General features: G+C 47.2%; 1 protein-coding gene across 5 annotated transcripts in view; it reads right to left on the bottom strand.

Annotated features, from left to right (window-relative positions):
- LOC127605791 (formin-binding protein 1-like) overlaps nt 1-27008 on the bottom strand; it is a 29806-nt gene that overhangs the window by 133 nt on the left and 2665 nt on the right. Inside the window, exons 2-17 of one of the 5 annotated variants that reach the window (XM_052073578.1) lie at nt 16014-16129; nt 15220-15270; nt 14945-15092; nt 13472-13534; nt 12207-12311; nt 11921-12049; nt 11551-11697; nt 11225-11446; nt 9696-9872; nt 8174-8283; nt 7933-8065; nt 7515-7606; nt 7247-7422; nt 7053-7090; nt 6293-6413; nt 5100-5266 (exon numbers count right to left, since the gene is read on the bottom strand). In XM_052073578.1, the coding sequence (XP_051929538.1) occupies nt 5259-5266; nt 6293-6413; nt 7053-7090; nt 7247-7422; nt 7515-7606; nt 7933-8065; nt 8174-8283; nt 9696-9872; nt 11225-11446; nt 11551-11697; nt 11921-12049; nt 12207-12311; nt 13472-13534; nt 14945-15092; nt 15220-15270; nt 16014-16129 (1836 nt within the window). In that variant the 3' untranslated portion in view covers nt 5100-5258. Of the gene's footprint in view, nt 1-5099; nt 5267-5629; nt 6414-7052; nt 7091-7246; nt 7423-7514; nt 7607-7932; nt 8066-8173; nt 8284-9695; nt 9873-11224; nt 11447-11550; nt 11698-11920; nt 12050-12206; nt 12312-13471; nt 13535-14944; nt 15093-15219; nt 15271-16013; nt 16130-27008 lie in introns of those variants that run through there. The other 4 variants (XM_052073576.1, XM_052073577.1, XM_052073579.1 and 1 more) reach the window with 4 other exon arrangements.

Below are 27008 nucleotides of genomic sequence, written 5' to 3'. Positions count from 1 at the left end.
CGGCCGAAATGAGTTTTCACCGCAGGGTGTCCGGGCTCTCCCTTAGAGATAAGGTGAGAAGCTCGGTCATCCGGGAGGGGCTCCGAGTCGAGCTGCTTCTCCTCCACATCGAGAGGAGCCAGATGAGGTGGCTTGGGCATCTGATTCGGATGCCTCCCGAGCGCCTCCCTGGTGAGGTGTTCCGGGCGTGTCCCACGAGGAGGAGACCCCGAGGAAGACCCAGGACACGCTGGAGAGACTATGTCACCCAGCTGGCCTGGGAACGCCTCGGGATCCCCCGGGGAGAGATGGAAGAAGTAGCTAGGGAGAGGGAAGTCTGGGCTTCCCTGCTAAAGCTATTGCCCCCGCGACCCGGCCCCGGATAAGCGGTAGAAGATGGATGGATGGATGGAATCCAAATCTGCAAAGAGAGAGAGAGATAGCATAGTAGAAGTGAAGAGGACCGGTGCTGGATTTTCTCCGAACCTTGGAACCACGGACATACCATTGGAAATGCAGTCAAGTCAAAGGCTCGATCCCCTCTGAGCCTCAGTTTAGTTCTTGGTACTTCTAACAAAGACTGGTCCACAGACCCGAGCCGCCGGGGCAGGTGTGTAGGGTCGGATGAGCTCAGAGAGGTTCAAGAAATTTTGTGCCATCCAGGTTTTGATTTCTTCTAGACAGGATAGGAGTGGCCTTAATGAGAAGGCGTCTTTCTTGATGAGTGGGACATAGATCTGGCAGTCATCTGCATAGCATTCATTCATTCATTCATTTTCCGAGCCGCTTGATCCTCACTAGGGTCGTGGGGGGTGCTGGAGCCTATCCCAGCTGTCTTCGGGCAGTAGGCGGGGGACACCCTGAATCGGTTGCCAGCCAATCACAGGGCACACAGAGACGAACAACCATCCACGCTCACACTCACACCTAGGGACAATCTAGAGCGTCCAAACTCCACACAGGGAGGCCGGAGCTGGAATCGAACCCGGTACCTCTGCACTGTGAAGCCCACGTGCTAACCACTGGACTACCGGGCCGCCATCTGCATAGCAGTGGAAGGGAATACCATGTTTCCTTAAGATGGAACCCAATGGGAGCAGATACAGCGAGAACAGCAGAGGCCCCAGAATTGAGCCCTGTGGAACACCACATGACAGGGGAGCAGTGCGTGACTCTGAGCAGCCAAGGCTGACAAGAGCACTGCCGCCAATGCCCACCAAGTGCTGCAAACGAGTCAGCAGAATACTGTGATCCACTGTATCAAATGCTGCAGTTAAGTCCAAAAAAATAAAACCAGACAGTCGTCTTCTGTATTAGAAAAAAGAAAACCAAAAAGTGCTTTGCATCGTTGCTCACTTTATTTCAGCGATATTCTACAAGTTGGAGAAAAAAAAAAAAAAAAAGGCATTTAGTCCACAAAGTGTCTGACAACATTCAAAGTGAAATTTTTTTTTTAACAAAACACGTGTGCATAAGAATATGGGTCTGGGGGAAAAGTACTGCCATCGGTTTAGTACAAAACGGAGCATGACAACCTGCGCAAAACTTCTTGTAGTGTACCGACGTGGTTTTAGAACTGAGGCTTGACTTTTTTTTGAGGCTGGTTTCATCAAAACAGTTAGTGAACACTTCTTTGTACACGATTTTTTTTTTTTTTTTTTACATCTGCGGGACAAACGGGATGACGACACTTCAAACAAAAGCAACGTTGAGAAGATGGTGAACGTCTTGGCCGCGCGGTTGCGGCATTTGACTAAGTAGTACAGTTTGGTTCAATTCACAACACGTGTTCGTAAACCTGGTCTGTTCAGTTTTACACCCGACACAATACTCAACAGCGACTCTTACGCCGTTTACAGTTTGTCGTCCACACACACACATATTGGTGATGTGGAATGAGGAGATTAAAAGCCACAATAAAAAAAACTCATAATTCCACTTTCGTGCAGGTTTCAAAAACAGAAATTTGCCGACGACTGCATCAACTGAGGATTTAATAGAACGGAAGTTCTGTGTCCAGTACCCAATTTAGAAAATAGTTTCATTTATCAAAATGGAGAAAAAACAGTTTCTACAATTTGTGATTGCAAATTTCCCTCATAAAAAAAAATCTGACTGAAAGGATAATTATTAAAAAATTCCTAACGTTGAATTAAAAGTGATTTTGAGTTTCTTTGGATTACTTTTTTTTTTTTTTACATTTTGAACATCAACATTAGCAATTGGAAGACTGAAAGGCAATTAACGTTCAGTGTTCTACATCATAAACACGTACATGAATGGGGACAGTCGTCTTAAAAATGGTCCTTAATGGTCCTTAATGGTCCTTAAAAGATAAAATAAAGCTTATTTTATCTTCTTTTTTTTCCCCCAACAAAGAGCATGGATATTGGCAAATGATTGGCAGAGTGGGAGGGGGGGTCTCTCATTATGGCTTCACCTGCATTGTGGCTTGAACTTAATTTGGGGGACGCTGTAAGAAAATAGACATTTTGTATCCTAACTTTTCAACAGTCTCGGAAAGATGCGGCGACGTAGATGAATGGGGGGGGTTGAGGGATGTGTTTTAAGTAGTATCCACAGCATCATTCTGCACATTTCACAGCTTCATAAATAAAAAGAAATACAAGATTAAGGCGTGGTCACATCTTATGATTACCGTTGAGCAACACTGTTAAGTTTGTCCTAAAACGGGAACCCTCTTGCGAATTCGCCGACTGAACATACACGTGGTTAGGAAACATCAGAGACGTTTTAGAAACAATCGCGAGGAATGGATTCAAGAGATGGGGTAAAATCATGCAAAAAGCTATTTAAGACGGTTGTTACAAAAAGAGTAGAAAAAGCCCCCAAGGAGCTAAAAATAATAATAATAATCATCATCATCAGCAGAGCTTTTTGTCCTGCATTGCGACGCGGCGGTCATTCAGCATGTTCTGCACTGCTTTCATTTGATCAAATTCAAACGCTGGAGTACTTCGGGGCAAAGTGCATCGGTTCTACTTCAAACCATATCCGAAGAGTGTCAATCAATCAATCAATCGGTCAGTCAAAAACCAACAAACAATCACCACAGAAACACATTCAAACCGGACATTAAAAAGATGCGAATATCTACAAGTCATTCAATACAAACATGTCACGTGCACGGCGTGTATACCACACTTGGCGGGGAGGCTAAAAAAACAAAAAACAAAAAAAAACAATTGCTGTTGGTTCTTCCGTAAAAACGCGTCAGGGATGCGTGTGTATCGTTACATCCCAAAATAGAAAAGGATGACAGGGGCGATGAATATCGGGCGAAGGGGGGGGGGGCTGACGGGAGATGCGGTCAGCTAGACGGGCAGACACCTGAGAAGAAAGAATCTGGACCTCCTCTTTTTTTTTTTTTTTTGCTGTTGTTCAACAAGGAGCAGTCCTGCTTCGAGTTTGATGAAGAAAGTCTGCCACCTGCTGGTTAAAATGTCAAGTCGCCGCCCCGGCGGAAGAGAAGTAAAAGAGGACAATGGAGAGAGGAGGCTGCTGGTGGTGGTGGTGGTGGTAGAAGATAGTCCTGCTTGAACGGAAACCCTGACGTGACCCAACGGCTGTTCGGGGGGGATGCGGACGCATAACTTACAAGTCACGCCGGAAACATTTCATGATAATAAGGCATTCATTCATTCATTCGACGTAGCGCTGCGGCCACATGAGCAGATTCGCTCGCGCGCACATTTCACGACGCAGACGGAACAATGGACCACGTGTGGGAGACATTGAGGGCGTGTTAAGGAACATGCAACTTCATGTGGATGACACGTGAAAATCCGGCGGGCATGAGGAGCAGAGTGGCGCAGGCAGGCAGGCAGGCAGGCAGGCATCACCAACAGATGACGAGAAGGGATGAGTTAAAAATAGCGCGGCGCTGACGGTTAGTGGCAGCAAATATTAAAATCGGCGGAACCCCCAAAAGAGACGTGAATAAAAAGTGACCATGTGAGAACGAGAAAAAAATACTCACGGGCACAGACACCAAGACGCGCACGCCAGTGAGCAACGCGTGAACACCCGATACCGAAACATGTGCACCGGATGCTAACATGCGCGCCCCAGATGCTAACGTGTACACGTCAGATACGAATGCGCCCCGCATACGATCACATGTGCACCGGCTACTGCGCACCAGACAGCAAGGTGTGAACATTCATTCATTCATTCATCTTCCGAGCCGCTTGATCCTCACTAGGGTCGCGGGGGGTGCTGGAGCCTATCCCAGCTGTCTCCGGGCAGTAGGCGGAGGACACCCTGAATCGGTTGCCAGCCAATCGCAGGGCACACGGAGACGAACAACCATCCACGCTCACATTCACACCTAGGGACAATTTAGAGTGTTCAATCAGCCTGCCACGCATGTTTTTGGAATGTGGGAGGAAACCGGAGCACCCGGAGAAAAGCCACGCAGGCCCGGGGAGAACATGCAAACTCCACACAGGGAGGCCGGAGCTGGAATCGAACCCGGTACCTCCGCACTGTGAAGCCGACGTGCTAACCACTGGACTACCGGGCCGCCCAAGGTGTGAACAGCCGATACTAAAACGTGTGCACCGAATGCTATAAACTACACAGCAGATGACGTGTGCGCACCAGAAACTGACAAATGTCCGATGAACGCACACCAGGTCATGTGTGCGTTCATCGGACATTTTTTTTTCCCATTCATGTCTCTTTCAGGGGTTCCGTAGTCATTTTTTTTTTTACTAAAGCCGCAATATATTAATGTTTATTTTTGGTCATTTCTAGAATAGGGGTCAATGCTACACTAGCAAACCCCGTTTAAATAATGACAAAAAAAATGCCTACAGCCAAGGCATTAGAATGAGTTTAAAACGGCAAGCTAAGACAGCCGAAGGGTGCAAGCTGATGTCGTGATTTAGCCACACGGCTCGTGGATTTTTGTTTAAAAACACCGAGAGAAGAGCTGAACGTGAAACTTTCAGCATGTTCCCTTGGCTGTCAGTTTGAAGTTTTAGTGCTGAGAGGGTTATCTGACGTGGGCCCCCTAGTGGTCAGTAAAGGTACATATCTGTTATGGAGTAGGACTTTGACTGTCATCTGGCAATTAAAACCTGTTGTTCGGGTTAAAAGCCAAGAAGGCCACAAGCCGTGATGGATGTGAGAGCATGCCGACATGCAAACTTGCCCTTCTCTTTCCCTCTCTCATTTCACCCCCACCACCAAAAATCAGCCGTCAGCGAGAGCCCTCCACCGGCCAATCAAACCACCTGGCCACTCTGCAGCCCTCAGGAACCTGCACAGTCATACAGAGGAGAGACTCCGTTAATGAAACGCAACCGGACGAGTCCCAGACACAAACCAAACTTTTTCGTTGGAGGGCCGCCCGCAGAAAAAAAAATGGAAGGATGGAAAATTGATTGGAAATGTTTACAACTAACTACCGTTATAACGCGCGGACTCGTTATGTCCCTCGAGGTAGGTTGTAACGAGGTTGGACTTGTTTTTCAACCAACCTCGCGGGCTAATTTATTTATTTTTGTCATGTCGCGGGGCCACTTAAAAATGGATGGCGGGCCGCAAATGGCCCCCGGCCCATAGTTTGGACAAACCACTTTTTTTAGAGCATCGGTTGCCGATGGACATGAAGGACATTTTTTTTTCTCCCCCTGAAATGTAGAGCACAGTAAAAATATCCGAGTGACTTGTGACACGTTACATTAACATTTATCAGCTCCGTGAGCAACTGTGTCAATGAATTTGCATCACACGCCTCCAACAAATGGAAAACGTCCGTGTGATCGCAAAACTGCAATTGAACGAAATCGGCCGCGATGGCGCGGATGGAGCAAAAACCGACAAACACTCTCGCCAAAATCGGGTGGCGGAATCAGAGAAGCTAAAAATGGTGGCGTCTCAACGCAATGCCCCTTTCGAAAATGTCAACAGGACGAAGCAAATTGCGGACACAAAACGTCAATCACTTCTCATTTAAGACATCTTGAACACTCTTGAACACGATAAGAAGCATGCACGCAGTTTCTCACACGAAGACACTGTTGCAAGGTCCATAAAATGATGCGAGTCTCTCTCAAAAAAAAAAAAAAAGGAGAAAGTCACTCACCACTGCGGCTACGACGGCGGTGGATGAGAGCTTACAAAATGAATGGAAGAGATGGATGAGACGTGGCAAGGAAGCCAAAATTGAAGAACACAGGTAGATGAAAAGGACACTTGCCGCGAGCATGCGCGACGGTGAAAAAGGCTTGGGGTGGTGGGGGCCGGGGGGGACAAAATGCGCTTCAGATATAGGTGACGGCACCTTTGCAGTTCTTCTCCATGGTGATCTCCACATAGGTGGTGGGCACGTAGCCCTCTTCGCCGCTCTGTTTCCTCGCCCTCGTCCAGCCGTCGCCTTTATCTTCCTCGATGATGTATAAAACCTGCGTTGGGGGGGGGGGAAAGTGACACGTTCCTCACACGTTTCCGCAATAGTTAATAAATACTCCATCAAAAGTCCCCTTTTGATGGTTTGAGATTACTTTTTTTTTTTTAAATAAAAAATGAGGCGGCCCTGTAGTCCAGTGGTTAGCATGTTGGCTTCACAGTGCAGAGGTACCGGGTTCGATTCCAGCTCCGGCCTCCCTTGTGTGGAGTTTGCATGTTCTCCCCGGGTCTGCGTGGGTTTTCTCCGGGTGCTCCGGTTTCCTCCCACATTCCAAAAAACATGCGTGGCAGGCTGATTGGACGCTCTAAATTGTCCCTATGTGTGAGTGTGAGCGTGGATGGTTGTTCGTTTCTGTGTGCCCTGCGATTGGCTGGCAACCGATTCAGGGTGTCCCCCGCCTACTGCCCGGAGACAGCTGGGATAGGCTCCAGCACCCCCCGCAAGTCCTTGTGAGGATCAAGCGGTTCAGAAGATGAATGAATGAATAAAAAATGATTTGTGTTTAGGTCGCGGCTACATTAGCAGGACAAAATGCTACATGCTAGATGCTACACTACGCCTCACAGATGAACAAATTGTGTTGCTCCACATAGCCAAGAATGAATTGTAAATGAGAGAAAATGATCCTATTCACCTCGTCTTCAGCTATGACCAGGGTTCCCTCATTCTGACCTGAAAAGGAAGAAAAACGAACAACTAAAACACACGCCTAGCAAACCAGGAAGGATGCGCGTTAAATGCGCAACTCATGATTTGGTCTCAGACATGTAAAAAAAATGGCCTTGGTGCTCAAGCTGGAGCCAGCAAGACGACGTTACGTGACCTTACCGTCAAAAGAGTACAAAGCTTTGCAGTGTCCGATGACGGGTAGCGGGTCGTCGTCATCAAATTCGTCATCAAAGTCGTGCGGGTCGGTGCTGGGGTGTCCCGGCTGCGGGGGGCCCGAGTGGTGATGAGGTGTGTGGTGCTCCTGACCGGCGTCTTCGGTGTAACTGCCTTCCGGACTGCAACGAGACAAAGAGTTCGTTTTGGTGGCTTTGCCGTTCGGGGGGGCCAATTCGTCGAAAGGGCCGAGCGGGTTTGGCGGGCGCGTTACCTCTCTCTGCCCTGGGGAGCGGGATGGTGGTTGTCGGCACTGTGCCTGCGGTCTCTGGAGGCCTGCTTTCCCTCTACCTCTGACAACCATGCCTGTGAGGGGGTGGGGGGGTGGGGGGATTCAAGTGGCGCTTTTCAGAGAACGATCATTCAATTCAAATGTCATTTTTTTGGCCAGAAGGTGGCGCCATCGAGATGATCCTTCCTTAAATCCGACGTATTTGCATTTTTAGCCACAAGAGGGCGCCATCGAGCTGATCAAACAATCCACCTCCGCTCCCGGTTTTCCCGTCTTTGTATTTTTTGGCCACAAGAGGGCGCCATCGAGCTGATCAAACAATCCACCTCCGCTCCCGGGTTTTCCCGTCAAGGTGTGCTTACGCATTTTCTGGAGGAAAAACAAAAGCTTCTTTTCTGACCTCATGTTTGTGGATTTCGGAGCGGAGCTTTTCCATGTTGCAAATGGTCTCGGATATTTTGGGCTGCAGGCTGTTTGGGTCGCCCATGTGCGGAGATTTCTCATACACGTCTTTCATTTTGTTCAGGGCATCCCTGGCAGAGGCAAAGTCACAGGGGGGGGGGGAGACGTCACAGGCTAATAAACGAGGAGCAGACGGCACGCCACATAACGTCTCTTTCACTATTTTGCCGTTTGCGTACCGCTGATCCATCTCGATTTGGAGCTTGTTGTTGAGCTCATCAATTTTCTGCTGCAGCCGCTTCCTCCTCTGCTCGGGGGGCAAGTGGCTGTAGTCCTCCACCGATGGGGCCTGGAGGCAAGTTCAAGCACGGCAAAATGTTTAACTGCTACACTTCATTCTCTCTCTCACACACACACACATGAATGTTGCACTTCATTCTCAAACAGGACCCACATGACCCTCGCAGGAATACTCAAGAAAATATTTCTGTGGGTTCAACGGGGTTTCATCTACGGACGAAAACGATATGAGCGGCAGAAGGTCTCTCAAATGGGACTTGAGGGGGGGGGGGGGGGTGATTTGACTACGGGGCAATTTGGTGGATACAACTGGGAGGGTACATGCAGCATCTTCTCTGGATGACCACTTACCATCTTGACAGACCACTGTGGCGTTTACACAACGAGCGATTCCAGAACAGCAAGCAGACAACATGAGAGTGCGGGTTAGTGGAAGGACGATAGCCAAATAGTTGGTGAGTCCAAAAAGCAGCCAGCCAGATGCATGATGACTAATAGCTCACGAGCCACGCTTGGATTTTGCCAATGACCTTTTGAGTCAACGTTGGCGGTGCGAAATCGGGGGGTGCCCAAACTACTGACTGACTTTAGCGCGTTTCAAAAAGTTGACAAATTGTAAAGTGGCCCCTTCAATTCTTCCATTTAAATTTTTTTTTTTTTTTTTTTGCATGCAGCCCTCAAACGAAAAAAGTTCAGACCCCCCCCCCCCCCCACCGTCCTAAATTAATTGATGTTTTGTTCCGGGTTCACCAATTCGGATGAATATTTCGAGTCTGCGCAATATTCAAAAACGTTAATAAGAGTCTGGGGGAGGAAAGCTGAATGACTGCAAAATATTCTGACATTGTGCTGCAAAATCCGACCTGAGATATGAGTCATTCATTTTCAGCTGTTCCGACTGAGAGCCACTTGACACAAATGACCGGAGTCAAACCCAAACAAGGCTTTTGTTGTCTTGTTTGTCTTACATTTGAAAGGGGACTCTCAACGGAACGAAGTCAACCACACAAACAGCAAAAAACAAAAAAAAAAACAACAACAACAGCACAGCACAGCACATCTGATGTTAGCCACATCGGCACACTGCAACCCAAGACTCCGCCCCCAAAATCATCAGACCTCTTTTCTGGTGTGATTGCGGTAGAACTCCCTCATTCGTAATTGGAGGAAAAACACCAACAAAGCAGGAGCTAGAACAACCCCCCCACCCCTCACCCGTAAAAAAAAAAAAAAGCAAGGTGTTTGCAAGTGTCATCAAATAAGACAAACTTTAAAAAGGATCAACGCCGATAGCTGCAGATTTGGCTTAGCTGCAATCTATTTGGACGTATCCCTGGAATTATTCTAAAGTCATTTCATGACCTGCAGACATCCCCGTAGGAAAACACACAAAATCATCAAAGGCAACACGCGATCTGCCCGGAAGAAACTTGATTGACGCAACGGTACTTCCTGGCTCACCCCTCTTCTCAGCCCCTTCAAGTTCTGGGGGATTCGGGGGACTGTCGTCTTTATCTCGGACAGATACTGGTTGACTCGTTCGGTGCTGAATCGATTTGGGGGGAAAAATTGTGAGCTGGGCCGTGGCCGGGAGGAGGATGAAGGAGGTGGTGGAGGAGGAGGAGAGGAAGATGGGGACTGGGGAGTGGGGGGGGCGGGAAAGAGAGGATAAAACTGTAAGTCAGGACGTCACATTCGCTGGATGATGTCCTGCTACAATAAGTCCAGTTTAAAAATTTTTTGTGTGTCTTTGTGTCACAGAAATGTTCCCTTGAGGGGTCAAGTTGCTTCTTTTTAGGTCGCTTAACGGCAGATTGTTTGGTCGTTGATAAACTAACATCGGATAGGACGAGATTGTGTCAAATGTTGCCCACTAGGGATCCACTGCAGCCTGGTTGTACTGGAAGGGGGGTAGTCGCCCATCTGCGGCCCCTTCTCAAGGCTTTTTTTTTTTGTTTTGTTTTTTCCTTTGCCCCCCTGGGGTCAGGGGATGTCGTGAATATTTGTCAACCGGCACGTGAAGCCCCTTTGAGACTCTTTTTGTGGTTCCGGGCGATAGAACCGAATGTGACTTGACGATGGCACGATTGTCCATTTCTTGCGTTATATTCCCGTATTTTGTGCTAACTGTGCCGTCAAGCACTTTGAGACATAAACAAAGCCGTCTTGCATGAAGAGCTACATAAGGAAATGTGACTTGAAACAATTCGTCGTCAACGCGCCAGAGCTAAATAACCAAAGCCGTGTTTTCATCGTCATGAGAACGAAATCGTGACAGTAAAAGTCACGGAATACGGGAAATCATTAACGGAGTCCTCACACCGAGTTTCCCGCGAGGCGGCCGATGCCGCCAACGTCGACGGGCAACGGGGAGATAATCATTAACCAACATTGTCCCTATGAGGAAGAAGAAGGTCAAGGTCCACGAACGTAGCAAAGATCTACGCTAGTGACAAAAAACTGTTGAAGAAATGTCAACAGAGCACAATATGCACTTCATGGACCTCGTGTGGATAACGCCGGCTGGGAAATCACAACGTCAAGTTTGAAATTAAGTCGCGGATAATCAAGCTAGGGGCGGCCCGGTAGCCCAGTGGTTAGCACGTCGGCTTCACAGTGCAGAGGTACCGGGTTCGATTCCGGCTGCGGCCTCCCTGTGTGGAGTTTGCATGTTCTCCCCGGGCCTGCGTGGGTTTTCTCCGGGTGCTCCGGTTTCCTCCCACATTCCAAAAACATGCACGGCAGGCTGATTGGACGCTCTAAATTGTCCCTAGGTGTGAGTGTGGGTGCGAATGGTTGTTCGTTTCTGTGTGCCCTGCGATTGGCTGGCAACCGATTCAGGGTGTCCCCCGCCTACTGCCCGGAGACAGCTGGGATAGGCTCCAGCACCCCCCGCGACCCTAGTGAGGATCAAGCGGCTCGGAAGATGAATGAATGAATGAATAATCAAGCTAGCGTTCTAGACACGAGGCCAGTGACCATCCGCGTACCTTTGGCTTCTTTCCGAAGAGCCAGAGTTTGTTCTTGGCTTTGCTCATGGTGTGTTTGGGGTCCGGCCGTGGCCCCGGGGCTCCCTCTCGCTCCCCTTTAGGCGTGCTGCTGATGGCCCCGTCCGAGGCGGTTCGACTTAGGTTCTGACTGAAGTCTTCAAAGGGGAAGTCGCCCGGAGGGTCAAAGCCAGACTTAAACGACTCCACAACAATGCCGGAATCCTGTCGGAAGGCCAAAGGAGTTTGCATACGCGGGGGCAAATTTTAAAAAACCGGCGTGACGGGAAAAACGGCGGCCGTTCTTCTCATCTTTTCCTCTTACGCACCCGTCGATCGTCAACGGCTTTGGCCGCCGAAACCATTCCTTCCAAACACTTGGAGATAATAGGAATGACTCGTCGTTCTGCTTCGGCGAAGCTTCGGTACGTCTCTCCGAGCTTCACCGTTCGCCGCTGATCCATATCTTGCAGATTCTGGACAGGAACAGGAACAGGAACAGTTGCTTTCTTTTTGATTTCTTTTAGACTGCATACTTTTAATTCCAACTGCTGTGACGGATCATTACAGTGGAGGAATTTCTAATGAAGCAACCCAAGAATGATTTGCAAGCGCTTCATTTTTGGTGCGCAAATTTTTCTTGCGTCATTGTGTCCGTCACGCCCCCCCCTGCGCCGGGTCAAATGTGGCTTCCGTTACCTTAAAGATGTGCGGTATGGAGTTGTTGAAATGTTTCCACTGCTCGGCGTTGAAGTTCTGCAGCTGGGCGGCGTACTCGTTTTTACTTTCGTCCGCCATGTGAGTCCGCAGGTAATACTGCGCTTTGGCCTGAGCAGAAATAGTCATACGGAGCAAATGTCGAGTTGATTTTCTGTCCTCTTGAGTCTTCAACAAAACTTAATTCTTTGACCGAATGTGAAAACAAAAACGAGTGGATGTTCATGCCGATCAACGTTTGCATCGTTAAAGGCGGCAGGCGGATTACCTTCTCAACTTCTGATTTGGTGGCATTGATGTCATTGTCTAACCTCTCAAAGGTTATTTGGGATTTCTCCGCTTCCTTACATTCTCGCTCAAACTTCTTTTTGCTCTGTGGATCGAAACAAGCGACAAATGAAAAAAAACAAAAAAAGCAATACAAGATCCATGCCAAGAGAATGTAAAATATTTGTAGGATTGTAAAAGGTCCTCACTTCCTCTCTTTTAGGGACAATAGTGACCACTTAAAAAAAAACACCACAACTTGTGACTCAAGATTTAAAAAAAAAGCCACAGAAAAAGAGTGATCTGAATCAGACGGCGATAGTTTACTTGCCGACAAGCCATCTGGGTCACGTTAGTCGCGGAGGAAACATGGTGAATAGCTGAGACATTACTATCAGGTCACATGGTGGCCACTAGCAAGGCCCGACAGCCCACACACACACACACATACACACACACACACAAACACATTTTGACTGGAATCAGGGCCAACTCGGTGAATTAGCCAACAATTTGCAATGACAATTCGAAGTCCATGCTTTGCCCACATTGTCTAACGGTGTTCTGCTAAAAGGGTGAATCCGATTAAATGACCTCAGAAATGAGCAAATGGAATCTCTCCGGGGGGGGGGGGGATTTTGAAAGCCAAAAAAGGGCCAAATGTGGCACATGTGCCTTGCTAAGGGAGGGGCTGGACTGCATTTGGGCCTAGGTGTCCTAAATGACGGTGTGATTCATCCATCCATGCATTTTCGAATCGGCTTGTTCTCGGGGTGATCGCGGGTGTGCCGCAGCCTATCCCAGGTCTCTTCGGGCGGTCGGCGGGGTGGGGGTGGTGGGGCGGGCACCCTCAACGGGTTGCCAGACAATCGCAGGGCACACAATGACAAACAAAAACCATTCGTTCTCGCACTCACACCTCGGGACAATTTTAGAGCGTTCCATCAACCTAGCATGCTAATCACAAATGGTTCACTTGTATCTTCGACTCCAGAGAAAAAGTCTACAGTGTAGCCCTCCCATCTCACTTTGCCCACCGTCACCTTTTTTTAACTAACCTTGCGGCCCATGTCAAATGTCATTTTTAGCATTACGTGTTTTATTTATTTATTTGGTCATGTCGTGGGCCGCTAAAAAACGAATGGCGATCCGCAAATGGCCCCCAGGCCGCAGTTTGGACACCTGTGACCTAGAGTTACCTCCTATCTCATGCAAAAAAAATAAAATAAATCCCCCCACCCTCCTTATTTTTCTCTCCCTACTTACGTTGTCCATCTGTTTCCAGCACTGATCCAAAAAATGCTGCGCCTTCCTGCCCTCCTGCAGATGCTGCTCACACACACACACAGACACACACACCAAAACATTTACATGAAAAGGCAAAGAAACACAAAACATACAAGAAAACAGATCAAATCACTGCTCCGCCCACAATTTTTCGGTGACGAATAAAATGGCATCGCTGAATGACACGTCTGGTACATACGCACATATTTAACTACCCCAAGCAACAGTGTAACATTGCAGTGTATTTATACAGGAATGATGATGTGTAATCCTCCATGAAGCGTCTCCAGTTGGTCCAGAACGCTGCCGCTGCTTGTAATAAGGAGTGCAAAACTCCTAATTTGGCGTCCCTTCACTGGCTCCATTTTAGAGTTCTTTGGAAGCGCCTATTATTTGTTTTAAAATCTTGAAATGGCCTCGTCCCACCTGACCTCTTTAGTTCTTCCGCACCTGCCCGGTGTCTCAGGTCTGCGGACCAGATGCTATTCGAGGTACCGAGAACCAAGCGAAGGATGAAGCCTTTTCCATTGCCGCTCCCTCGCTTTGAAAAGAGCTCCCGCTCAACGTTCGCCTCGCTGCCCGTCTTTCAAACTTGTCATTTTTATTCTTTGGCTTTTGACTTTGCATGAGACTTTTTTTTTTTTGGAGCCTATCCCAGCTGTCTTCGGGCAGTAGGCAGGGGACACCCTGAATCGGTTGCCAGCCAATCACAGGGCACACAGAGACGAACAACCATTTGCACTCACACTCACAACTAGGGACAATTTAGAGTGTTCAACCAGCCTGCCACGCATGTTTTTGGAATGTGGGAGGAAACCGGAGCACCCGGAGAAAACCCACGCAGGCCCGGGGAGAACATGCAAACTCCACACAGGGAGGCCGGAGCTGGAATCGAACCCGGTACCTCTGCACTGTGAAGCCCACGTGCTAACCACTGGACTACCGGGCCGCCTTTGTTATTCATTGATTATTTTATTGTCATCTGAATTATTTTTGCTCCATGTACAGCACTCGGCTCTAGAAATACAGCAGAGTTGACTTGAGAATAGTCCACCAGCTGACATCTTTATTTAAAAAAAATAAAATAAAAAAAAAACAGGTCTGCCTGCGTCTTCTTCCACAAATTTGGAAAGTGGCTTAAGTATTCCACTGAGGGAAGGGAATGTTCTTCCAAAGAATGTCAAGAGTTTATAGCAGCAGCAGATCATGGGAGGAGAGAAAGGCAGATGTTTACCATGGTGCTCAACATATGTATCCTCTTGTGGACGTCCAAACACAAAACAAATGTGAGGCAGGACAAGGAGGTTGGCGCATGCCAAAAGCATCAGCAGGACAACAATCGACAGTTTTGTTTGGGTTTTTTTTTTTGGGCACCTGGCGACTTCCTCGCTTCAGCTCAGCAGTGTCGCTTCGGTTGTACGTACGAGTTCGTTGTCGGTGTACAGTACTCACGTGCTTCCTCTCCGCTTTGAGGTCCTGGCTGTACTTCATCAGGGTTCCGTAAACCTTGTGGCCCATCTCCTCCGCCACCACCTCCCTCTGGCCCGCGTAGTCATTCAGCTCGTTCAGGATGCCGTAAAATGACAGGCAGGATGTAAACCTGCAAAACGAGCGCGCGTGCGCGAGGGATCAACATAATTGATCTGCGCTCACGTGCGGTGGTGTGATCTCATTCTTTTCTTGCTACAGTTAAAAAAATAAAAAAAATCACATGCTTGCCGAGTTACCTTGGTTCCTCATCCTTTGGGCGTTTTGGACAGTATTTCTTGACCAAGTTCCTGGCGCAGAAGAGAGGGAAGTGAATGAGGTTGCTGTTATATTGGGAACATAATCTTAATTGGATTATTATTCTTATTATTGGTTTCAAAAGGCATGAAACTGCCCGTGAAAGATTACATTTGACCTGAGAACTGAAAAAATAATAATAATAACCCACAATCAGCAAAGTGGACAGTTAATTGTGTGGATTATCACGCCACAGCTAAACATGACAGTTTTTTTTTTATCCTTCTAATTCTAATCTCACGTCAGATTTGACTTCATCATGATTCAGATTCTGTAACGGTAATGTGAAACATCGACATGCTTTTATCTTAAAACTCATTCAGCATCAGCCAATTCCGGACCAAGTTTGAGAAAAAACGTTTTAAAAACGTCTTTGAGAGTGAATGAGTTCAAATTAAAAGCCATTAAGAAGAAAAAAAAAACACATGTCGCAGGTAGATGAGAGGATTTGATTTTCTGCAAACCAAGAAATTTAGGCTTATTCTAAAGACCCAAGTCGTGCACAGTAAATCGAACGTAGCAGCCGTGGCTAGCTGGCTTTGGCTAGCTGTGCTAATGCCATCGAATCGAACGTAGCAGCCGTGGCTAGCCGGCTTTGGCTTGCAGTGCCAATGCCATGGTAATATTTCTAGCGCCGCCATTTTGTTGTATCGGTCCTCGCTACTTTCACATTGCACGACCGTAAAACAGATGAACATTGTCTGCGACCTGCTGTGTCTTTTGTGTCTTTTCGTACCTTAGCTGCTTGGCGTAATTTTGCTCAATTTCCAACCGCTCCTTGACAAACTTGGCATAACGCTCCAGGAAGTCGATCCCCCATTGAGTGTGCTTGTCCAGATTTTCAAACTGGTCCTGAGAACAGACAAAGAACATCAAGAGGGACAGCGACATCAATATCATCGTGGCCAAGGAAATTTTGGCGAGATCGATTGTAATTGTGAATGATGGCTCGACAGCGATTGTCACGATTTTCAGCGATTGTCAGCGATTGTCACCAATGCATTCTTTCCCAGAGCGGTGACATAACTGTCAGCAGAAAAGGCATGATTAAAAAAAATAATAATAATTTGCTATCCTGTGGGCGCCAGACTAGATTCGTATGTCTTTAACCCTTTCAGGGACAGCGGTTACTACAGCGGACAGGTGATCATGTCATCGGGTTACAGGTTATCATTACTGATGCATGAACGGGGTTAATAGTACAGAGAGTGTCGTAACGCCACCGCTCAAGTGGAAAACACTCGTTTCCAGGTGGCTGAATACGAGCGCAAACGCGCACACGAAACAAACACCCACACTCGACGTGAAGTGAATTGTTGTCAGAGAGCACCAACTTCTTCCGCAATTTGAAATTTAACATGACAGGTTAGATGGCGGGCGGCCCGGTAGTCCAGTGGTTAGCACGTCGGCTTCACAGTACAGAGGTCGTGGGTTCGATTCCAGCTCCGGCCTCCCTGTGTGCATGTTCTCCCCCGGGCCTGCGTGGGTTTTCTCCGGGTGCTCCGGTTTCCTCCCACATTCCAAAAACATGCGTGGCAGGCTGATTGAACACTCTAAAAATTGTCCCTAGGTGTGAGTGTGAGCGTGGATGGTTGTTCGTCTATGTGTGCCCTGTGATTGGGTGACAACCGATTCAGGGTGTCCCCCGCCTACTGCCCGGAGACAGCTGGGATAGGCTCCAGCACCCCCCGCGACCCTAGTGAGGATCAAGCGGCTCGGAAGATGAATGAATGAATGAAAGGTTAGATGGCTAGGCAGCTCTGTGATATTTCCAATTCACGTTAGAGAAAGGTCCTTATAAAAACAAAAATGTCCTTTTTAACGTTCCGAGAAAGGATATGTGACAACTAAAATATTCATGAATCCAATTTTCTCTTGTAAAAAAAAGGGCGGGTGACAGGCAAAAACAACAATTTCGGTTCCTGGGGGTCCCAGAGCTCATGCGATCAAACTGCAACCAGGGTTACAAACATTCATCTGCAAGTTGCTCTTAATTGCCACTTCCCTCTTCATGGGCTCCGACTTCAGTGTCAACACAACACAAATCAAGTGAATCAAGCGGAACAAACATGGGCCGCAAAGGAAATGCAAGGGAAGCGATTTGCTCCTTCCTCAGTCAGTATTTTCCAAACACGGATAGCACGGGAGCTGTGACGGGTGCTTTGGCAGCGCTGCCATTCCGACACGTGCCATCATTGCGGGGGCCTCTCCGGTTTATTTTTGTCACGTTTCGGTATGAATTTGCTGCTAAAATGAAAACGACAAAAAGCATCTGGCAAAACAGGTTCGTTAGAAATACGTCAATGGATTTTAATTATATGGCAGGCACCTTGAGTTTGATACGTCTTGTGGTGTATCGTTCATACTGTAGTTCAGAAAGTTAAAAAAAATAAAGGATTAATTTTGGTGGCATTAAATTCCTCTTGCGACTGGTTTGCAGTTCATGCGAAACCTAATACTGGCGCGAAATCTCCTCAAAGGCGGACTATGAGTATCCAGGTGACGTCACTCGACTGTATGTTACAGTGATGCGAGCGGCAGCACTTTGGAGCGACTGGAGACGCTCAATGGAGGATTACAGTCGTCCAGCAGAGATGTGACGAAGGCTTGAAGGACCGCCTCTCCAAGTGCTCGTAAAAAAAAGGGAGAAGCTTGACTTTAGCCAGCTGCCAGAGATTTAAAAAAGCTGGATTGGACAACGGCACCAAATTGCCGGTCCAGTTTAAATCCATATTCAACCGATCAATATTGCAGAAGGCATTCGGCGTTGCCCTGTTACATCAAGCATATCAAGCATAACGTACAACTCTAATTACCGTTAGTCAGAGAAGTACGATCCGATTAGCAGCCGCGCGCGTGTATGTACCGATGCTACATGCTAGCCCGTGTGAACATTCCATTTTGGAGCCGCAACCTACTTTTACAAGCAATGGAGCCGCTCGGGGTGCGATTAGCCATCCAGACATCCTGTGCAATGCATTCCATGGGACGAGGCAACGTTAATTGGCACGGAATATGCTGCTGGGACAAAAGACTAATTGCCCACTGTTGCATTCCAGGGCAGACGCACAAACAGGGGGCTTGTCTTTCCCTTTCTACTACATTCTTGGGAAGGTTGTTTCTATTCTGCGGTTGTTTCTAAGCCATGCTAAAAAGGGACGCAACCGCTGGTTGGCAAACGTGTGCTACAAGATAAATAAATGACGACGGATCAATTCCTGGAAGCGGTGGAAATGATTTGTCACGACACCCTTGCATGTACAGACCCGCCGAAAAAACACCCAACGTGGAGGAAGTGTGGCATTGATTACCATAAAAATACTGCGACTAAAATGAATCAGACCCCGGAGCACCGGAGTACTTCCATCCAGGGACTCGTCATCGGTGAGTCAGGCGGATCAATTTAGATTGAAGAGTGCGTTCAAAACCATGACGCAGAGTTCGGCTTGAGTCACTTGTCACGAAAAGCTATTTGGCTCCGCTATCCCGCACAGCAGCAGACCTTTGCGGAGGTAGAGAATGTCGCCCTTTTGTCGGGGTTGGGGTTGTATATTCATTCATTCATTCATCTTCCAAGCCGCTTGATCATCACTAGGGTCGCGGGGGGTGCCGGAGCCTATCCCAGCTGTCTTTGGGCAGTAGGCGGGGGACACCCTGAATCGGTTGCCAGCCAATCGCAGGGCACACAGAAACGAACAACCACACACACACTCACACTCACACCCAGGGACAATTTAGAGTGTTCAATCAGCCTGCCACGCATGTTTTTGGAATGTGGGAGGAAACCGGAGCACCCGGAGAAAACCCACGCAGGCCCGGGGAGAACATGCAAACTCCACACAGGGAGGCCGGAGATGGAATCGAACCCGGTACCTCCGCACTGTGAAGCCGACGTGCTAACCACTGGACTAGCGGGCCGCCCTGGTGTTGTATAACCCCTGGCAAAAAAAAAAAAAAAAATGTTCCACAAAACAATTTCAATTCGCAATGCCTAGCTTGAAGAAACGCTAACAAAAAAATAAGGAAGAAAATTGTCATAGTCACAATTTATCCATCCATCCATCCATTTTCCAAACCGCTTAATCCTCACTAGGGTCGCGGGGGGTGCTGGAGCCTATCCCAGCCGTCTTCGGGCAGTAGGCAGGGGACACCCTGAATCAGTTGCCAGCCAATCGCAGGGCACACAGAGACGAACAACCATCCACGCTCACACTCACGCCTAGGGACAATTTAGAGTGTTCAATCAGCCTGCCATGCATATTTTTGGAATGTGGGAGGAAACCGGAGCACCCGGAGAAAACCCACGCAGGCCCGGGGAGAACATGCAAACTCCACACAGGGAGGCCGGAGCTGGAATCGAACCCGGTACCTCTGCACTGTGAAGCCCACGTGCTAACCACTGGACTACCGGGCCGCCCAATTTATTATTATTATTATTATTTTTAGAACACATTGTGTAACAATGTCTCTGTACAGACAAGACCAGGCTGACTTTTCTATTTCTAATTTGCCCTAGATGCGAAGGAGCTGTTGTTTTCTGGCCGAGCACACGTGATGTTTGCACTTTAGTGCCCACCTGTGTTAGCGCTGGCTGTGTTGATCTGAAAACAAGGCGTGTTGGGGCGCAACGTCGTCCAAGTCTTATACTGCCGCGCCGCAACGCACGTAGGCCACTGGCCAATAATAACCTGGTAGACTTGAATGGTAACGGTAGCGAAAAACATGGAGCTATCAATCACAACTCACTCTGTGTTCCAAACGAGGACGATAGTGAAGGCAAAGCAAAATATGTAGAAGAGCGGTAGAATACGGGTGCTTATGTTATGTTGCAACGATGCAACAGATCCCATGACTTTCACACCAAGACGTCACATGATAGATCACGCACCGCAACAGCGACACAAACAAATTAATAAATGCTCACCGGAAGCGCATTCATTCATAACTTAGATGAAATGACCGTGACAAACCTCGTCATGGTCTACAGACATAAAAATTAAGGACTTTTTTGGACTTTTTAGACTTTAGTCCCCAAAACGAAATTCACTATCTGGAAAGGAGAACACGTTGTGTCACGCGAGCACGTCAGGTTTCAGAGCAACCTGATCAGTCATGACACTTGTTATGCTGCCGTCACGGTTTACGTCGACAACCCGACGGACTGGTTTGTCTCAACTCAGACAAGCTGCGGAATCGGACAGCTGAGGTGCAAAAAGAACAACTTTCTGACACTTCCAAGCCCCAAAAATTTTTTGCATCGCTTGATTTTCATTTGCGTGCATGGATTTTTGCAAATGTCAAAGAAAAACATTTGAGTTTCTCTTTCCGAATCCCAGGCTTCCACCAAATCTGTCGGGGTTGCGCTCGTGGATTTTGAGTGAGCAATTTCAAAGCCACAACAAGAAACGAGTGCTTTTATTTTAGTCTACCGATACATGTAGGCCGAGAAATTTGCGCTTCAATACTTTCTAATTCTAACATCAGGGGTGTCCAAACGTTTGCATTTGAGGGCCGCATTCATAAAAATGCACGGATGCTCTTTCAAATTTCGACCTTAATTCTTTAAACGTGCGAAAATCAGTCAAGCGAGCAATGATATATTGAGAACATTTTCTAGTTACTTTGGAAAACTGTTACAGAGCAGATTTCCAAATTGCTTGGGATTTTTAAAAAAAAGATTTTAGGGTGCCCGACGGGCCTTGATCTCACTGGACGAGATCCACCCCCCCCCTTCCCCCCCCCGCACTGAACAGTAGCCGAATCCCATTTCCGATATTCCGAAGCAAAACAAGAACAAAGTGTAGCCAGGGGGCCATTTTTTTTTAAAAAGTTACGTGAGAATGAGTCATGTCATTTATGCTTCTTCAAGTCGTGAATTCGCTGGTTCATTTGCACATCTAGAAAAGCTGTTCAGAATTGTGAAACAATTTATGAGTAGCAGTGGCACTTCATTATTTTTTCTGCCAACTCCACCCTCTATTTTTTAATTTTTATAACTAGTGTTGCAGGCTGTGTCAAATGTCATTTTTAATATATGCTGCGGGCCACTGAAAACCGGATGGCGAGCCCTAGTTTGGACATGGCCGCTTTTCATGGTGGCCACCATCAACTCTATTGACCTCTGCAGTCCTTCGAGAAAAAGAATCAATCAAAAGGTCTCTAACCACACATCCCAAATAAAAAACGTGCACGACTTCACGTATGACATCCTGGAAGATTTCCAGACAAAGCGCCGTTTGTCACGAGAAACAACTCCCAAGCGAGACGGTGTCATGACACGCCGTACTACAACAAACTCGCATCGTAAAAGGGGCGTGAGCAACGTGGCTGGCGGCAAAGGCAAAAGTGAAAGTTGGAATAGAAAATACGAGCGATGGGGAAATAAAAACAACATTCCTCTTGCAGAACTTGATTTTTAGTAACGACGTAACTGCTTTCAAAACACGCAATAGGAAAAAAAAAAAGAAAAAGAAAAAAGGCGCAGCTAAATACTTTAGCTGGAACCTTTTAAAAATACGTTTAAAGGAGAACTTGACCCGCGGATTTATGAGTCGTTAAGTCCTGAGTGGCAGAATGAAGGGAAGTGGAATGTGAGACTTTTTCATCCTCAACTCATTTGAGGCAACCCGACTTGCAGTGTCGTACCCGAACGGAAAGTCGTACGGGTATCACACAAGGAGCAGAGCAGCTCGTTTGTGCAGCAAAAAGAAGTTAGCACAACAGTTGCATCTTGACAGGCGGTGCCAGAATCTACAAAGCGCTGCCAAAATTCATTTGTGGCAGCCCAACACGGGTAAATAAATACGCGGGAAACACTGCGACCGTTTTATTCCGATTACATCATTAATCGGATCAGCGTAGTTCCATTTATGAACATCATCCGTTACTAGTAAAAACATCAGTCAAGATCATTTCTGCAAATTTGGTACCAAACTGTCAGCCCTGCGCCAGTTTTCCGTACCCAAGACGTAGTTGGCCGGTGGACTTCTCTTCCAAGAGATACGATGCCTGGCAGCTTCACCCCCCCTACGGACGCCGACAGTGGAGACTACGCTCAAGCGCTGACTCTGTGCTACAATGTGTAATTCACGGACAGGTTACCAGGGTAACCAGAAGACCGCTATGCCGGCAGCTAGTTAGTGTGTAAATGAGCAGATTTAAGGGCAACACAGTTTTACGAGGCCTTGAGACTCTACTTGCCAAACGCAGAGACCCTGGGAAAAGTCGTGAGGTGTAAGAATCGACGTTGTATTCTCATATACAAAAGGCTTCAAAAACACGAGAGAGGGGAGAAGTGGGGGCCGGGGGGGGGGGGGCTGACCTAGTTAAACTTGTCTCGTGTGTATATACGTTCTCTGCACCGAGAGTTATTCGTGGTGCAAGTGCGCATTGCTGCAAATACCAACAAAAACTTACTGTCACACATGCATTACCGCGGCGGAAAAATGCACAGCGAATTGATCGTACATGCCGATAAGGTAACATCATGGCGGGGGGGTTTGTTGTGCCTGCACACAACACGGACACTCCGTCAACACAAGACAGCGGAAAGCAAGAACGGAGACAGATTCGTAACTTGGCCGAGCGGGGGTTGACCTTATTGGGGAAAAACTTAAAAGGAGTTCCTGAATTATTATCTTCATAACACTGCTGGACAGCTGCAGAATGTGAGACGACACAAAATGTAGCAAAAGATTGTAAACAATGTAAAGAAGAGCCACCGGGACCAAGCAACATCACATCTGTCTTCTTTTCATTGAAATTCGAGAGATTTTGTGCCATCCAGGTCTCGATCTTCTCCAGAAGAAGTTCAAAGTGGCCTCAATGAGAAAGACCTGACAGTCATCCGCATAGCAGTGGAAGGAAATACCAAGTTTCTTGAAGATGGGACGCAATGGAAGCAGATACAGTGAGAACGGGAGAGGGCCCAGAATTGAGCCCTGTGGAACACCCCACGAAGGTGGAGCAGTCCGTGACTCAGAACAAACAAAAGGTTTGGTCGGCGAAATAGGATCTAAACCACCCGAGAGCAATCTGGAGCTCCGAAACAGTATGGCCTGGCTGCTTTGAGTCAGATTGCAAGAGAGATTTTCAGTGCACCCCCGGTTGAAAACTTAATTGGGTCACCCAAAAGAGATGAAATAATGTCTACACCCATGCTTGAAAACAGGACTGAAAAAAAAATGACAACAGCCAGCAGGGAGTATAATAACTACGTTTCACAGCTGGGAACAGCAGAAAAATTCAAATTTTCCACTTCTAAAAGCCAACATTTCGACCCACGGGCTGATGAAATGGCAGACTTTTGAACAGATGACTTCCAAAAGTGACTGCAGTCAAGCCAGTGAAGCACAGCTGCAGGTCTGACTGCAGCTCTGCATCATGCCAAGTCATGACTGCGAGAGGTCTGGAAGTGTTCCTGTCTCCAGTGAGTCAGGTTTCACTTCCTGGAAAGAAATGATTAAAACACTGCCGATAAAAGGAAGACGGGATTCGGTGTACAATATGGTCGCTTGTGGATGGTATGAGGAAACTCACACTGAGAATCGAAGAACAAACGTAACATCAGGTGAGGATCTTTTTCACACTTCCGGCAGTTGCTTCATCTCATATTAGCAAAAAGTGGTCCAGGTGCAACACTGAGCCTAGCTAGCGTGACAGAATTCATTTCACCCACAATAGCTGAAATGTGGCCTAGTCTCGCAAATCTACTCCACTGTATTTCTCAAGCGCTTGAAAACAAGCACCGCTGTATACAAAGTACTGCACATGGTCCCTCTGTACCTCTAATAGTGTCCAGTCCGCAGACCTGAGGCGCCGGATCTCAGAGGTGGGACGAGGCCATTTCAAGATTTGAGAACAAATCATAGAATTTTTAAATGAAGTCAGCGAAGGCATGCTAGAGTTGGAGTAATGTGCTCCCTCTTACAAGTAGCAGTCAAGAGGCGAGCGGCAGCATTTTGGACCAACTGGAGACGCTCGATGGAGGATCGGCTAACTCCAAAGTGAAGTGCATGACAGTCATCCAGACAGAATTCGACAAGGGCATGAATGGCGGTTTCAAAGTGCTCTTGGGAAAGCCTCCGATGAAAAAAAAAGATGGATTTAAAATCACTGTCCAATTTAAGACCCAAGTTCGAGACCGTGGGCTGAAGGGCCCAAGTCTCCTGGTCAAAAGCGGTCAGAAAAAATGCGTTGAACAATAATTTTACCTTGGAAACTGCAATTGTTTGAAAAGTGTCTAAATACGGGCAGCTGCCAAACAGCTGCAAGGGGCCAGATGTAAGCCCAGGAGGAAACCAAAACAAAAATAACATGCGGCAAGTTTAAAATATTTGCAATGCCGACTCTGCTGCCTTGACCTGCAACATAACAGGAGCGTAAAAACAAAACAAAACACTAATCAGTGGACAAAATGAACAAAAATAACTTGATTACTTGGAACCCCTGCGTGGAGAACGAGTGGGTTTGCAACAGGATTCAATTCTGAAGCAGCTGGCCAGAAAGGAAAAAAAATTCAAACATGGAGCCCCTTTTTTTTTTTTTTTTTACAAAATAAAGCTGCATCTCAAAAATTCATTCATTCATTCATTTTCCGTACCGCTTGATCCTCACGAGGGTCGCGGGGGGTGCTGGAGCCTATCCCAGCTGTCTTCGGGCAGTAGGCGGGGGACACCCTGAATCGGTTGCCAGCCAATCGCAGGGCACACAGAAACGAACAACCATTCGCACTCACACTCACACCTAGGGACAATTTAGAGCGTCCAATCAGCCTGCCACGCATGTTTTTTGGAATGTGGGAGGAAACCGGAGCACCCGGAGAAAACCCACGCATGACCCGGGGAGAACATGCAAACTCCACACAGGGAGGCCGGAGCTGGAATCGAACCCGGTACCTCTGCACTGTGAAGCCGACGTGCTAACCACTGGACTAGCGGGCCGCCCATCTCAAAAATGTCATTTGTAAACCCTACTCTCATGACTTTTTTTTTCGCTTCCCATCGTCCTCACTCACCATCATCCTCATCATCATCCTGTCGCTCGGACGGCATTTTTGCACAGTCTAATTAAGGCTGACGACCATCCTCACACACACACACACACACACACACACACACACTAACATGGCCTTCTTATAACTTTTCACACATTCATCAATGAAGCCGTCCCTCGCAGATATTGACCCCAAGTTGATCTCCGCATTCAAATATGATCTCCTGATTGTGGCTCCGCGCAACAGAATCATGGGTAACGGTCGCATTTTCCATTGCGGTGAGAACACGCAAAACGTGATCAATAAAAGCCCCTTTTTGGAGACGTACAGACAATTTGTTGATGACCAATGTCAAATAAAAACAACAGACGTTTTGGTAGGTGTCCAAATTGTTCTTTTTTTTTTATTTATCATCCATCGTATGGATCGTAGCTGCAAATGTCGCTAGCCACGGTGGGATACAATAAGAGGCCTGAGGCGTCGTGAAATATTGAAGCTTTTCGGGTATCAAATGTTTTTCCACACTGACTGTGCACAGACAGGCTGCCATCTGAAATATGAGGATGAAAACATGTTCCATTGCTTCACAGCATGTGTGAGAGTCCAACAGACTGTTTTCAACTAATCAGCTGACGGACGTAAAAAAAAAAAAAAAAATTAAAAAAATCAAAATCAAAGGTCCGGTCAACCAGTAAAAGGTTGTAGCCTCTGCGCTACTTTGCCACCCTCTCCCACTCGGCAGAGTAGACCAACCTGCCAGTCTCTCATCCCTAAGCCAGACTCGGCTGCTCTGCTTGTCCTTGGCAAATCTGAGTCCGACACACAGAACAAAGCGCCGTGTGGCAGCATCCAAGCGCTCGTGCGAGGGTGCGAGCACTCGCGCGCCTTCAACATACAACGGCTAATAGGATGCTCTTCGCTCACTTTGTAACGTCTTCCGGGACTGCGACGCAAAGAGCAAGGGTGGCCATAAATGGAAAAAAAAAATGAAAGAAAGGCTTGTGTCACTGATTAGTCACCGTTTAAGATGATCCCGTGGCTCACAATTTGATACACACTCACACACATATACACACACATAAATATTAGCATTTATTTTATCATGGCTATTTTAAAGATTCATGGTTTCAACATTAACAGCGGCCCGATAGCCCGGGACCATTACGTGACAGTTCGGTGCCCCCAAAATTCATCAATGCTGGCCCGACGGGCAAGTACAGATGTCTTACTTCTTACATAAATACAAATGTGTGCTTAAAAAAAATTATTTGTCAATATTTTGAGTTTTGTCCTTATAAATTATCAATGATCAGTGATCTATTCACCGCAGTACAAAACTTTTTTTTTCCAATTGAACTCAACTCTGTATTTATACATTTGTACATACATGCATACATAGAGTATGTGCCGATACATATATGTATATGTGTAATAAATAAAACAATCATTTTATCGCTCTTTTCAATTTCAAATACGTTGAATATTTGAATCTGTTAGAACGCATCACTAAACAGACGGAGCCAGTGAAGTGCTCGGCAGCCAATCAGGGTGAATGTTGACAGCCAACGCATTAATCTCATCAGAGGATTATGATGGTCGCTCAGTCTGCGTGTCCACTCGGACGATCGGCGTGCGCTTTGTTTACTGGTACTCTGAGACACAGACCGACACTGGAAAATTAGGTTTGAGAGAACATTACGCTAGTATTTCCTTTATCTGTTTGATCTGGTTTCTGTT

The sequence above is a fragment of the Hippocampus zosterae genome, chromosome 8, assembly GCF_025434085.1.
Source record: "Hippocampus zosterae strain Florida chromosome 8, ASM2543408v3, whole genome shotgun sequence".
In the NCBI taxonomy this organism is placed as follows: Eukaryota; Metazoa; Chordata; class Actinopteri; order Syngnathiformes; family Syngnathidae; genus Hippocampus; species Hippocampus zosterae.
This window is presented reverse-complemented; position numbering and strand designations above follow the sequence as displayed.